General features: G+C 37.3%; 1 protein-coding gene across 1 annotated transcript in view; it reads left to right on the top strand.

Annotated features, from left to right (window-relative positions):
- Window positions 1–2,218: 2,218 nt before the first annotated feature.
- The window catches only part of FRK (fyn related Src family tyrosine kinase), a 105,260-nt gene continuing 91,697 nt past the window's right edge, over window positions 2,219–15,781 (top strand). The window contains exon 1 of the mRNA XM_036247755.1: window positions 2,219–2,565. Coding sequence (XP_036103648.1) covers window positions 2,219–2,565 — 347 coding nt within the window. The remainder of the gene's footprint in view (window positions 2,566–15,781) is intronic.

The following is a 15,781-nucleotide window of genomic DNA, read 5'->3' as shown; positions in this document are numbered from 1 at the left end:
TCAGGCCATTGCTCACTTGACACCTTTGGCTGGCTGGCCGCCTTTTCAATTTCTTTCAGTAGCTCAGTGACTGTGCTGTGCAGGTCGGCCACTTCTTTTCCAGAATGCCTTGTCATACTCATCATGGAGGCATATTTGAATTTACAACCTTCAAGTTTTTAAGTCTCAGTTCCACTTATAGATTGGTTTTGACTGCATCTCTTTAATTGCTTCCAAATATTAGTTCATTTTCAGATCATGTAGATATCTCTGGAAAAGCTTTAGCGTCTATGCCTCTGTTCAGGGGCATTGATTGAATCCTACACTTTTACAATTAATATTATGTTTAGAACAAAATATTTGTCTGGCTTCTCAATATTATATACTTTCTATATTCTGTTTCATATATGAAATCGTATTTTAGGTGCCATATGAGAAACAGACCAACAAACCAAACTGGCTCAGCTTTTGGCTTTGCTACTCCTGCCAAAATGGTACTTTTCTGACTCTCGGGACAGTGGGAGAAACCTGGGAGTGTGACATGAGGTCTTGCTGTAACCAAATAATCTGTCTGCCATAAATGCTTGATTTTAGTACAAGGTAATGGCAGAGGTCATGGTTCTCTGGTTTTCTTTCTTTCCTTTTTTTTTTCCCCTTCTGTTCAGTTTTTCTGATTACTAAAAATGCCTTGCTGTTTGACAAAGAACAGTAATTTTGGGATTGTAATGGGGGCCAGGTTAGTCACATTCAAGGCTCCGCCAAAGGTTAGAGAGATTGTTTTTAAGAGAGAAACTTTTAAATAAATGTCTTATACACCAACAAGTGGCACATCATAAGCAAGTTTGCAGTGCTCTCTACCAATGAAATGGCAGTGTGTTGATCCATCCAACCTCATTGCCTGGGTGGGAATCCTTGGGGTCCTGCACACACATGTGAACCAGCTCCAGAGTAGGGAAGTAGAGCAAAACGCGCTGCCTCTGGGGATCGGGTTCTGCTCTCAGCCCCAGTCGGTCGAGCTCCTGCTAACCAAGTTAGTGGGAACAAGTATCCACCTGGAGGTCAGTTAACAGAAAGAGCCTCCACAGCAGCACACACACAGCACAGCTAGTCTTTCTCTCTCCTGGTCACCTAGTTTGTGTGTGTATGTCAGAAATAGTGCCCGAGAGAGGGGAAATGAAATGTCTCCATGGGAAAAAGCAGTTTCTGTTCTCAGCATGTTAGTCATCTGCTTTCATACTTTTCCAGACTGTAAATAGACTTTGAAGCTATTAGAACATGTTCATAGTGATGATACAAAGGTAGGAACTCAGTGGCTCTTTCCCAATTGCCCCTTGTCCAGCAACAAATATCTAAATGCTTTAATTTGCCTTTTTATTTCCCCTAGTGCTGGCAAAACAATCCTACTCATCTTTGGGGGTGGGCAGGGCAGGGGGAAATCTCTGCTCTTGATTTCTGTGCTAGAAACAGAGCAAGACAAAAAGCTCCCTGGGCTAGCCTGTTTGTCCAGAAGTGGGGATTTGGGCAGCTGCTTTAAAAGAATTTCACTCCCTGATGAGGGCGCTGGTCTCTCTTGGGTGTGGGAGAAAGGAGAGGTAAAGAGGACTGGAATTCTCATTTAGATCTCAGACAAAAAGAAACCAGGAAGTAAGGGGAAATTATTAGCTTGTTCATAGCTCAGGATGTTAAAGGCAATAGCGTTGGCTGGTTTGTTATTCATTAGCAAAAAGGAAAGAGCACTGGGAGTCAGGCTGGTCAAACTACAGAGACAGACCTGAAGTAAGCAGAGAGCTCCTGGCAAAGACAAGACGGATGTGGAGATCTTACCTGGAGTTAACACCTTTCTCTTGTTAAATTTTTCTTGGGACAATAGGCAAGGTGACCTTTTCCTGCTCTTAGACATTTGTCTAAATAAAGCCCTCTTAAATTGATTTTTGTTGTGGGATTCCTAAGCAGACAAGAAGAAAAGGTATCTTGCCACTGAGCAGCTGCCCGGCGTCCACTCGGTTTGTTCTGGGACAGCAGCTGCAGCCACAGAAAACAAGCTGGTGAGTCCCTCCAAGAAGCCAGCCAGGTCTGCCCGACTGCTGCAAAACAGAACTCTGCACACTCTCCAAAGCCTGGTGAATTGGTGCGGATTTCCAAGCTGCCTGGTGGAGGAAGAGAAAGTGACTCTGCAGAGTCAAAGGGGAGAGGAGAGGGTGGAGAGGAGCCCCTCTCCCCTCCTCTCCACCAGAGCAGCATGGGCAACATCTGCCTGAGGCTCTGGGAATACTTGAAGCCCTGTCTCCCCTGTGTTGTCCAGGAGGCAGGCAAACAGGTGGACAATGAGAACACAGGGGGCTCCTGCTCCTCTGGTACCCCCTGGCATCAGGGCCACTACTTTGTGGCCCTGTTTGATTACCAGGCTCGGACTGCAGAGGACCTGAGCTTCCACGCAGGCGACAAGCTCCAAGTCCTGGACAATTCCCACGAGGGCTGGTGGTTTGCCAGGCACTTGGGGAAAAGGGGAGTCGGCCCCGGCCAGCAGCTGGAGGGCTATATTCCTTCTAACTACGTGGCTGAGGACAGAAGCCTACAGGCAGAGCCGTGAGTAGTACAAACCCACAGTTTTTCTCAACTCTCTGAGGGTGGGTAATGAGTTTTTTCCCTACCTATCTGCAATTCTCTTTTTTCCAAAGAGCTGCCTAGAAACTATGAGGAAGTACTGGCAAGAACCTTCTAATTGAGCTCCCTGCCCCCATCCCACTCCCAGCTAAATGAGAGTAAACTGGGCAGAGTATTGTTGTTGAAATGACTTCTATTTCAGTATATACACCACAGGCTCTTGGCACATCTTCATCAACATCAGCTAATAGTGCACTTAATACTCTACCTTTTCTTTGGCTGTAAAATAAAGCATGCTTCAATTTAACAACAGCACTGCATTTCTTTAGCAGGTATATCACAGATCTTCCTTAAGCTATACTTTCAAATCTACAGTACTTCTCTCTCTTGTTCTCTCAACATTTAAAGCATCAATTCCAGTGCTAACTTTAATTGTAATCCCTTTTCATTCTGAAAGGCACAGACAAGTCTAACTAACATAGAAAGTAACATTTAGAAGATGCTAATTTTTCATGACTAGACATTTTTCTTTGAGAACTGGATATGAAGTTATGCTACCCAACTTATGATATCTTTCGGTATTTATTATGATTAAAAACTTTCCAGCTACACATATTCAGCAAATTTTAACAAGAAAATAATGACAATACTTCCCTAAAGGAGGAGATAAAATACTTTATTCTGATATTTGAATAAATATTGTTAATTATAGTGGACCCAAAGAGGAAAATTTCATGTATTTATTGACTTATCCATCCATCCATCCATTTAATTTTTCTGGGCACAGTCGTGGTATGTTGAGTTGGGGAAGGGGAAGTTACGGGAGTGGTGGTTGGATATAAAGTAGATAGAACATAGTCTTGACAATGGAAACTTAGGGTGTGATAGGTTAAGAAGCATAAGGGGTCTGTTATTGGTTCTAACCTCATTTCTGCCAGGTTCCAGTGAAACCCAAGACTCCAATGTCTCTCAGGACTCATTTTATAGAATGGATTCTTAGTGGAGGAATCATTGGGGATTCACTCATTTTTCTCATGTTTTTCTTCTTCTTATTCGAACTGCAGTACCCCTCATCAGCCCAAGGAAGAAAATGGTAGGGAGGAGCCATGGAGTGTTGTTGCTGCTTTCCAGACACAAATCCAAATATGAAAGGGTATTTTGTGATTTTTGAAATTCTTTGCAACACTAAAAATCTATAAATGTTGACAAGGGTTTTATTTTAGGCCTAAAGAGAGCTGAATTAAAATGTAGACTTTTGCCCAAGCTGGTGTGGCTTAGTTGTTTAGAGTTTTGTCCCATTCACTAAGAGGTGGTGGGTTTGATTCCCAGTCTGGCTTATACCCAGGTTTCAGGTTTGATCACTTTTGGAGCATGTGTAAGAGGCAACTGATCAATGTTTCTCTCTCTCTCTCCCCCCCTCCCTTTCTCAGAAATCAATAAAAAAAGAGATTTTGATGAGTAGAACTGATCAGTTCTCAAGTGAGAAAATAACATGCATTAATGTTTATTTTCTATGATAATCTATGGAAAATATTATTTATTGAGTGCTTACTTGTGTGCACTTGTATTTTCACTACTATGATTTCCATGTAAGGTATGGTATTATGTATGTTTTATTCTAGTGTAACATAGGTGTACCATTAGAATAAACACTATAATATTAACGCACTAGCCTTGAACCTGTAATCTACTACTTTTAAATATATTCAAGTCATTTAACTGTTTAGGGTCTCCATTTCCTTTATCTGTAAGGTCTCTGGAGTTGCCTAGACCTCTAGATTCCCTAATGTTTCAGATGCAGTGGTTCAGCTACATTTATACTTGATACTTGAAAAAAGCATGTACCAGACAAGCAATTCAAAAATGATTATGTTCTGAGGCTCAAGCACAGTGTCTTTACTTATTTAGATTCTCCTTAATAAACAGAAAGAAATAATAATAAAAAAAAATACCAACTACAACCTGGTTATTTTTGGTTTCTTAGGGACTATCTGTAGCTAAGAATACTTTTTCCCATTGCACATAACTCCTGACCCTTCCTCTTGGAATTAGTTCTCAGCAGTGTTCCCATGTGTCATTATTGTCCTGGATCTCTATAGCAGGCTTCCCTGGGGATCTTCACATCCACTGGAATAAAAACGCTATGCCCATGAGACACTGCTGCTGTGCTTGCTGTTCAGAATGGGCCACTTGTTTTCTTCCAAGTGCACACTATGGTATTCGCCTGTGAACCCAGGTTACTAGTGGGGGTTCTTGCCACCAAATGGCTAAACTGCTTCATTACTTTTAGTGCAGTAGCTGTAGCCATTTCAAGTAGAAGTGATTTGATCTTAACAGTCTTCTGAGTGAGGGTGCCCAAGTGGCCCACACAGTGCCTTAATACCCGGAAACGATACAAAAATGACTTCCTTTAATATCTTTCTTCACTGAGTTGTTCAAACTTTTTCTTCATTTTTTTTTTCTTATGGATACTGTGAAAGTTAATGTGGTTTATTTTACAATGAGCTCAGTATATATATATCATTAGGTAAAGATTATTGATTATATTCACATGTGTGAGATGAGAGGCAATGGGAAAACAATGAAAGTTAAGTCATCTAATTCCTAATTAGACTAGTTCAGTGCAGTGCATATTAGTATTCATGTGTTTATGTCTTTATTCTTGACTTGCATTAATAAGAACACAGTGCAAATACTTCTGCAGTTACTAATGCCAGGACAAACAGTTGAAGATGTTAGTGTTTGGTGTGTTTGTTTTTAATACTAGGAAAGAGATGCTAAACAATGAACTAGACTATTGTTAAAAGATAAACTTATTTTGTAATTATTTTTATTCCATGTATAAATGCTTTACTTTAAAATAATATAACTTGTATTACGCAATACAGGGTGGGGAAAAGTAGGTTTACAATTGTGAGTACATGAAACACAGTTTATTCTTGTACTATTATTTATTAATTATTATATTACTTTCCATACAAACATCTATAAACCTACTTTTGCCCCACCCTGTCTAATAAACATACTCTATGCCTTCTTTTTCCAGGCTCTATTCCCCAGGACCAGAAAGGTTATTATTTATTTTCCTATCTTGTTGAGAAATAATTGATATACATCACTGCATAAATTTAAAGCATATCGCTTGATGGTTTGATTTACATATATTGCAAAATGACTAGAATAGGTTTAGTTATCATCCAACTTCTCATATAGATACAATAAAAAGAAAATAAAGGAAAAAGAAAACAAAATTCTCCTTGTGATGGGAAGTCATAGTATCTACTCTCTTAATAAACCTCCCTGGGTATCATAAAGCAGTGTGAGCTTTGGTCACCCTGTTGTACATTACTTTCCCAATACTTATCTTATAACTGGAAGTTTGTACATTTCAGCCACATTCCTCAGTCTCTGGTAACCACAAAGCTGATTTCTTTTTTCATGAGTTTGGGGTTTTTTGTTTGTTTTGTTTTAGATTCCACTCCACATATAAAAGCACATACAGTGTGTGCTTTTTCTGTCTGACTTACTTCACTTAGCATAATGCCCTCAAGGTTCATTCCTGTTGTCATAAAGGGTAAGATTTCCTCTTTTTTTTGTGGTTGAATAATATTCAGTTGTATATATGTATCACAATTTCTTTATCCAATCATCCATTGATGAACACTTAGGTTGTTTCCATGTCTTGGCTGTTATAAATAATGCTGCTATGAACATGGGATACATATATCTTTTTGAGTTAGTATTTTTATTTCCTTTGGGTAATTTCCAGAAGTGGAATTGCTGGATCATGTGGTACTTCTATTTTTAATTTTTGAGGATCCTCTCTACTGTTTTCTATAGTAGCTGTATCAACATATAATCCTACCAACAGTGCAAAGGATGCCCTTTTCTCCACATCCGTGACAGTATTTGTTATTTCTTCTCTTTTTGTTGATGGCCATTTTAACAGGCGTCAGGTGATATCTCATTGTGGTTTTTGCATTTCCCGAATGGCAAGTGATGCTGAGCATCTTTACATGTACCTATTGGCCTCTTGTATATCTTCTTTTGGTTCTTGGCCCACTTTTTAATTGCATTTTTAATTTTTAAAAAATTGTTATTGAGTTGTATAAGTTCTTTATATAGTTTGGATATTAACCCCTTATCAGATATATAGTTTGAAAATAATTTTCTCATTCCACAGGTTGTCTTTTCACTTTGTTGATGGTTTTTCTTGCTGTGCAGAAACTTTTTAGTTTGATGTAGTCCTATTTGCTTATATTTCATTTTGTTGTTTGTCCTTTAAGTGTCATATCCAAAAAATCATTACGAAGACCCATGTCAAAGAGCTTTATGTCTATATTTTTTTTCTAGGAGTTTCATGTCTTACATTTAAGTCTTTAATCTATTGTTAGTTAATTTTTGTGACTGGTGTAAGATATGGGTCCAGTTTCATTCTTTTACATGTGAATATCCAATTATCCCAAAGCCATTTATTGAAAAGATAGCCTTTTCTCTATTGAGTATTCTTGGCTTCTTGTCATGTATTAGTATACTATATTGTCTTGGGTTTATTTTTGGGCTCTCAATTCTGTTCCACTGCTCTATGTTTTTCTATTTTTACCCCAGTACCATACTGTTTTGATTATTACAGCTTTATAGTATACTTTGAAATCAGGAAATGTGATGCCTTCTGCTTTGTTCTTCAGTCTCAGGATATTTTTTGTCTATTCAGGTTTTTTTGTGGTTCCATATACACTTAACGAGTGTTTTCCCACTTTTGTAAAAATGTCATTGGACACAGGATAACTTTCCATTTATTTGTGTCTTTTTTATTTCATTCATCAATGTCTTGTAAGTCCAAAGTAGAAATCTTTTACCATTTTAGTGAAATTTATAAATTTATTCCAAGGTATTTTATTGTTTTTGATGGCATTTTCTTTTCTTTTTTTTCTTTTTAAACTTACCTTTATTGTTGAATATATTACAGATGTCCCCCCTTTTTTTCCCATTGACCCCCTCTTGCCTTCCCCACACTGTTGTCTGTGTCCATTGGTTATGCACATATACATATAGGTTTTTTGGTTTATCTCTTCCCACTCTCCCTTCCCTCTTCCCTTTGAGGTTTATCAATCAAACAACAATTTGTACTTCTTAATTTCTTCACCTTTTTCACTCATCCCCCAAGCCCCCTCCCATCTAGCAATCAACAAAAAGTTCTCTGTATCTATAAGTCTGTTTCTGTTCTGCTTGTTCATTTTGTTTGTAGATTCAGTTGTTGATAGATATTTATTTATTGCCATTTTATTGTTCATATTTTTGTTTTTCTTCTTCCTCAAGAAGACCCATCAACATTTCATATAATACTGGTTTGGTGGTGATGAACTCCTTTAGCTTTTTCCTGTCTAGGAAACTCTTTTTATGTCCACCAATTCTAAATGATAGCTTTGCCAGATAGAGTAATCTTGGCTGTAGGTTGTTGCTTTTCATCACTTTGAATATCTCTTGCCATTCCTTTCAGGCTTGCAAAGTTTCTTTTGAGAAATCAGCTGACAGTCTTATGGGAGCTCTCTTGTAGGTATCTAACTGCTTTTGTCTTACTGCTTTTAAGATTCACTCTTTGTCTTTAAACTTTTGCATTTCAATGATGATGTGTCTTGGTGTAGACCTCTTTGAGTTCATCTTTTTGGGACTCTCTGTGCTTCCTGGACTTGTATGTCTGTTTCCTTCACCAAGTTAGGGAAGTTTTCTGTCATTGTTGTTTCAAATAAGTTTTGTTTGTTTTTTTTTATCCTCACCCGAGGACACTTTTTACTTTTTACTCAAATGGAGTAGGAGGAAGAGAGAGAGAGAGAAACATCGACGTGAAAGGGACACATCTAGTGGCTGCCTCCCGCACAACCCAACCAGGGCTGGGGACAAATTGCAACTGTGGTACATTCCCTTAGCGGGAACCGAACCCAGGTCTCTCTGGACTGTAGGCTGATGCTCTAACCTCCGAGCCAAACCGGCCAGGGCTCAAATAGGTTTTCAATTTCTTGTTCTCTCTCTTCTCCTGGCACCCCCATGAAGCGAATGTTGGTATGCTTGAAGTTGTCCCAGAGGCTCCTTACACTATCCTCATTTTTTTGGATTCTTTTTTTTTTTTTTTTTTTGCTGTTCTGATTGGGTGTTTTTTGCTTCCTAATATTCCAAACTGATGGTTTGCTTCTTGGCTTCACCTACTCTATTCTTGATTTCCTATAAATTATTCTTTATTTCAGTTAATACAGCCTTTATCTCTGACTGTACATCCTTCATTTCTGACTGGCCCTTTTTTATTCTCTTGAGGTCTTCAGTAAGTTCATTGAGCATCCTTATAAACAGTATTTTGAATTCTGCATCTGTTCGATTGCTTATCTCCATTTCATTTAGTTCTGTTCTGTTCTTTCATTTGGGACATGTTTCTTTGTCTCCTAATTTTGGCTGCTTCTCTGTGTTTGTTTCTATGTATTAGGTAGAGTTGCTATGTCTCCTAGGCTTTGCAAGGCAGCATATTGAAGTAGATGTCCTGTAGGGTCCAGTGGCACAGCCTCCCTGATCACTCCAGTTGTGCCCTCAAAGTGTACCCCTTGTGTGGACTGTACACTCTTCTGTTGCATTTCAGTCTTGATTGCTGTTGGCATGTCAATGGGAGGGATTTACTCAGGCTGATCAGCTGCAAGAACTGGCTGTGCCCACTGACCACTGACCTCTGGCTACCTTAGAGGATCAGCTGTACAGGGGCCCACCACACAAAACAATACTTACTTTAGCAGGGCTCTAGTACCCACTGAGTCTACTCCTTGAGTGTGTCACTTATGGTGGTTGGGTGTTGGTGCTTTGCTGTGGTCTGAAGCTGTCCAGTGGGTGTACTGGCTCTGGAGAAAGGTCAGACACTGCCTGTGTTCTACCAAAGGCTGCCAGGCATAAGCTACAAAGTGATCTGCAGATGGCTATTTCTTGTGATGGTCTTATAGCTGCCGATTCAAAGCCAAGCTGTGAACCAAAGCTGGCTGCTTCTAGTGCCAGGCCAGGGGCCAGTTAGCCAAAAGTATGGGGCTCACTGAAGCCAGGTGCTGCTTGTTTGAGAGAATTTAGGAAAATCTGAAGCAAGAGCCAAGACAGGCCAGTCCTATGGTAAAGCCACTGGAATCAGCTTGAGTGGGCCCGAAAGTTGGGTGGAGCAGGGCCTCAGGGAATCACCAGGGTGGGGCAAACAGTGTGAGCCAGGTTGCTGGAGTCCCAGATATATCGCATGTCTGCAGCCCTGTCGGGGAATGGCTCACCAAAGGAACAATGGCCTCCACCAGCATGGCTATGCGTGGCTGTCTGGGATAAAGCTGCCTCTCCAACTCTTGCCCCAATGCCAAACAACTCAGTTCTTCCCCATATGTCCCTGGTGTCTTTCAAGCTGCTTTTCCCATGCTGGAGCCTGGATGGAGCGGGTCTGTGAGAGGGCACTTTAAGAGGAACTTAAATGGGATCTATTTTTTTATTTCTTTGTGAGAAAATTCATTGTTATTGTATAGAAACTCTACTGAAATGTGTATGCTAATTTTGTATTCTTCAGCTTTACTGAATTCATTGATTGAACCTAACAGGTTTTTGGTTGAGTCTTTAGTTTTTTTCCTATATAAAATAGTGTCATCTGTAAACAGATACAAGTTTTTTCTTTCTAATTCTGATACTATTTATTTATTTATTTATTTATTTTTGCCTAGTTGCTCTAATAATACTTCTAGTACTATGTGAAATAAGAGTGGTGAGAGTGAGCACCCTTGCTTTGTTCTTGATCTTAAAGGAAAAGCTTTCAACCTTTCACCATTGAAAATGATGTTAGTGGTGGGTTGGTCGTATATGGCCTTTATGGTGTTGAGATATATTCCCTCTCTGCCTAATTAGTTAAAAGAGTTTTTATTATAAATGGATGTTGAATTTTGACAAATGCTTTTCTGCATCTATTGAGATGGTCATATGATTCTCTTCCATTCTGTTAATGTGATATGTCATATTGATTGATTTGCATTTGTTGAATCATCCTTGCACCCCTGGGATAAATCTGACTTGATCATGTCTGGTGCATGATTCTTATAATATGCTCCTTATTTTGGCTTGCTAGAATTTTTGCATCTATATTCATCAGGGATATTGGCCTGATATACTAGTTTTTTATTGTTTCTAGTAGTGGTGTTTTTTTCTGGTTTCGGTGTCAGGATAATGCTGGACTTGTGAAATGAGTTTGGAAGTGTTTCCTTCTCTTGACTTTTTTCGGAAGAGTTTAGGTTTTGTGTTAATTCTGCTTTAAGTGTTTGGTAAAGTCACCAGTGAATCTACTCCTAGGCTTTCTTTGTTCAGAGATTTTGGTTATTGATTCAATCTCCTTACTAGTAATTCAGTAAACCCATTCTTAATGATTTCTCTTCTCTGTACAATGAATGCTTGTATTTATCCTTTCTTCAATTCTAATTCCTAGACCCTTTCTTAGATAGGTGTTCTTCTTCTATATCTTCAAAATGGAATTTTTTGAAAGCTTTACTCTTAATGATCGGATTACTCAGAACGCTCTTTATATATTTTTTATTCACAGTGTTTTTAGAGCTATAAAGTTCGCCTGGAAAATAATGGTATACAAATTACATATCAATCTTGGAGCCAAAGGCAATGGCTTTAAATTTCATAAAAAAGTGAAAATATTGCATCATATTGATGAGAATAAAAATAATCAGCAATTATGTCATTTACTCCTAGCATCAATATACAGAGTTTATGAAATTGTTTGCCTAATTGTTTAAGTATGCTTTAAGTGTTGTTCACACAATTTTATGCTATATTGGACTAGGATTAGAAGTATTTTCTAGAAGGATTTTCTCCTTCTCTTATGGCTATGTAAAGGTAGATTATTTCCAATTCCTCTCCTATTCACCATTTTAAGGGCTGCCTTGAAAAAGAAAGTAGAAATATTTATAACTTGTAATTTTGTTGGTAGTTTATGCTTATGGAATAAAAGTGTTAAAGTTTTATAATGTAGAAAGTAATGGGCTTTCTTTCCATCCTACTTAGGGCATATTTTCCTAATCTTGCTCCTCTTTAATGTGTCAGACTGGAGTTCTTTCAAAATTTCATGTAATTTATGGTTGTTACCATTGTCTGTCTTAAAGAAAGTGGCATGGAGAAATAAACTGGTCTATTCTCAAAAAGAAAATTCTCTTGTACAAGCATTTAAAAATATTTTTTATTGGTTTTTATTGATTTTTAAGGTCGTTATGTGAGGAAGGAGGGAGGGAGGGGGAGAGAGAGAGAGAGAGAGAGAGAGAGAGACATCAATGTCAGAGTGAAACATCAATTGGCCGTCACCTGCATGCCCCCTACAGGGGATGGAGCCTGCAACTTGGGTGACTGGGAATTAATCCAGCAACTTTTTGGTGGGTAGGACAACACCCAACCAACTGAGCCACAATTTTAAAGTAGAATTGCAGCTTCACTCTTTGGTGATTTGTATATTGCTGAATTTAATAATTATTTAATACAAGTTGTACACAGTATTCCTAGTTATTTTCAACCCAGATGTCAGTAGATTTCTTTCTTAGCTGGGATATGAAGCCAGCTTTGAATCTTAAATTAAAGGTAGAGGACAGTGGTTTAAAAATTATTCAGAATATTCACAAACTATTCTAACATATCTATCTACTTTGAGTAGTTTAAGTCACTAAAAAGTCACCTGTGGGCAAGCAGTCCCAAAATTATTCTTTATCCAGATCATTTATTTCTTTCCCTCTGTGCTAATTTTCAGGGAAGACTAAAACATATATGTGGAAAATAAAATTAATGAATTTTTAGTTTTTTCCCTCTAGAACTGAAAAATCATTAAAAAAAATTCTGTTGGTTTCTTTCTTTCAAATTCATCTTGTTTTTGTTTAAGTGAACTTATTTAAATGTTTGCTTTGTCTCTGTAGATCTATCCTGGTATTACTTTTTGATAAATAAAAGTGAAGCATCTCATCAAACTGATATGGTCAGAGTAGACACAACATTCTATATGATAAAGCAGGACTAATTTTTGTTAAGCACCAACCATGTCCTGTCCACTAGGTCTTGAGGCTCCTAAAAAAATAAAAATAAAAAATAAATAAAATAAAAAATCAAACAAGACTTTGTCTCAATTAAATCTCTCTGGTTATCAGCTCAGAAAATTCCCTTTGGCCAGTTCCACAGTGAGAAGCTATATGGTAAATAAAAACCAGAGCAATCTTTGGGTTTTTCTGGTGGATATTTTAACTAGGTCTAAATATTAGTAGTATAGATTTTTTATTGAAATATAATGCTGGTTGCCCTTTACAAATCTGGCTTTGTCATTACTTAGCTGTGGTGACTTTGAGCAAATTATTTGACACCTGTGCCTCAGTTTCTTATCTGTAAAATAGGAATAAAAATAACACCTATTTCATAAGGTCGTTATGTGACATAATTAAGATTATATGTACAGAAAGTGTGCACTGTAGAGAAACTGATGTAGTGAGGGCTTAATAAATATTATTCATTATTTAGTTGGGCAGTTCCTCTTGTATTGTCTACATGGATCATATATTCCCACTCTAGGCTCAGCTCACATGCTGAGCATCATTCAGTTTCTCTCATGCGCCCACTCCCCTGTGATCTTAGACTTCACATGGATGGGCTATTCTCAGGCCTGCAAACTTCTCTCCCTTCTCTTCTTTCTATGACTAGCTCCCATGTATCCTTTAGGTCTCACTTTGTTCCTTTCTCCCTTCAGTCTTTTCTGACATTCTAGACTGCTCCATTAGGTGCTTCTGCTGAGAGTCTTTAACCTTCTTTGTTATTATTACTTATTTATTTTCTGCAAAACAATAAGCTCAGGATGTGGCAGGTGGTAAGGGGAGCAGCCATTCATTGCCTTGGGCCCAAGAGTTTACTGTGGTGCCTATGCATAATCAGCATTTATTAATATTGGTTGGGTAAATGAATAATTAAATGTATGATTGCTTATCTACAAATCTCAGATATTTTAAAGAGTAGCTGACAGAGCCATCTCTTTTCTTCAATTGTTCCTCTCTGAGTTGCTTTTTTACCTACCAGGAAAATCTATTGAGTTTCCTCACTAAAGACATAGGCTATTTGCATTCTTTTCTCAGTGAATTGTTCCTGCCTTAATTTTTGGTTAGACTCATAGTCATCATAGCACAGTTTCTAGGCTCCCAGAAATTAGTGGCTCTACTCCACCTCTGGGGAAAAAACTCAGGGGTCACAGAGAGGTTCAAATATTCTATGTAATATAGAATGAATATGAAGACAGAAAAAGATTGTGAATCCCATTAACATGGTATCTAAAATCACATTAATACATATTAAACTATACTGTGGTTATATTTAGAGTAAAGGAATTACTTGTCTGGGCTTTTAAATGGACAGAAAACCCAAACCCAATTTTCAAAATTAATGTTGTGGGCCAGACTTGTAAGTTCAGTTTTTGTGCTTAACATACATAATTTCAAATTATTATACATATAAGATAATTATCAGTTTGCGTTTACTGAAAGTTTGACTATTTTACTAAGTACTATATTAATAGATTTTCACTCTTACAGTCTAAAACACTACCAAACAAAATAATTATATATTCTTTTTATTAGTTTTCTTACTAATTAGCTGCTAATTTTTCTGCAACATCCCCTGATTCCCATTTTTAATGGGGGTTCTTAGCACTTCTTAGCACTGAAAAGATTGGGCCAGTTTTTCTGGGGAAGGTAGTTATGCAGATTAATAGCAGCTTGAATGACCTCCTTACAGCTATTTTCTTGAAGCCTGCAACTTTAGTATTAGTTTATGTGGTTATTTCTCTGAAGATTAATGTAACAGCAGAATTTTGCTAAAATGCATAGATGCAAATGTAGAACATGTGATCTATATTTCCTATGTTCTTGCTTATTTGGCTAATTTCAAATGCTATCATAGACTATCTTTTGTGTAAGATCTTTTTGTCATGATTCCTTTTTTTCCTACAAAGTTTTTCAGTTAGATTTTCTCATATTTAAAAATTGAATTAATTTAATTTTAGATTCTTTAATGTTTTTATTTTTTATTTTTATTCATGTGGCATATTTTATACTGCATTTAAATTCAGACTATGGTTTCCAATCGGAGATTTTAAAAATCAATACTATTCCTTTTTAAGGATAAAAGGAGAATGTAATTCAAGAAGTACTATTATTAAGAGCCTTTGCAATTAAAAAAATGTTACTACTAAGAACTTTGAAATTTATATTAGATATCTAATTTGAAAGGCATTTAGAACCTTATAGCAAAATAAATATTTCCATTAGCACAAATGTTGCCTATCACATTGTCAATGTGCTTTGGATGATTCAGAAGAATCTCATATGGTTCTCATGAAAGGCCAATATTGTTGATAGATTTAAAGTTACTCTAATGCTATTCTGATCCTACTGTATCTTTTTGCCATTTCTAAATATTAATCAATTAAGACATACCAGGATTCCCATTACAGGAGGGATATAATTCTGTAAGCCTGAGAATTATGCCACTTGCAAAGTCACTGCCAGGAAGTCATCTCTGGAGGATGCCTGTGTCATTTCTCTGAAGTAAGACTCAGGCCACTTTCTCCAAAATCTTTTCACTATTTCTAGTCATTGAAGAAGATAGTCTATGTGACTCATGTATGCATTCAATAAACTTTTTGCATACATTTACTTTATTAAAGGCACTAATTTTTGTATAGTGGGAGATACCAAAATGAGTAAGACAGTGGTGCTTCTTCTCTAGAGAATTTCACAACCTCTGGAGGTAAGACTGATATCAAGAATGTATCATAGACTTCAGCCATAGACTATCCAAACACTGTAGTGGTTTATTATTCACTGCAAGGAAGGAAAACATGTACCTTGGACAACAGTGAGCATCAGAGTAAGAGTGTGTTAGGAAGGATGCATTATAGCATTTGCGGGGTATGATTTTGGGGAGGGTTTAAGGAAGAAAGACTTTGCTCTAGATTGATTGCTGTTAGGAAGTAGGGATAAATGTATGACTGGATATATTAGTTTGAGTTTAAAGCTATAATTGGTGAGGAAACAGAAGTTAATCGTGTTAACCAAGATAAGTGAATGTTTGGGCACTTTTGTGGTTGGACAATGTCCATGTTTTTACGGATGTTCAAACATGATTA

This window comes from Molossus molossus, unplaced genomic scaffold (assembly GCF_014108415.1).
Source record: "Molossus molossus isolate mMolMol1 unplaced genomic scaffold, mMolMol1.p scaffold_m16_p_8, whole genome shotgun sequence".
NCBI classification, from domain to species: Eukaryota; Metazoa; Chordata; class Mammalia; order Chiroptera; family Molossidae; genus Molossus; species Molossus molossus.
Note: the sequence above shows the minus strand (reverse complement) of the source record. Positions and strands in the feature narration are given on the sequence as shown.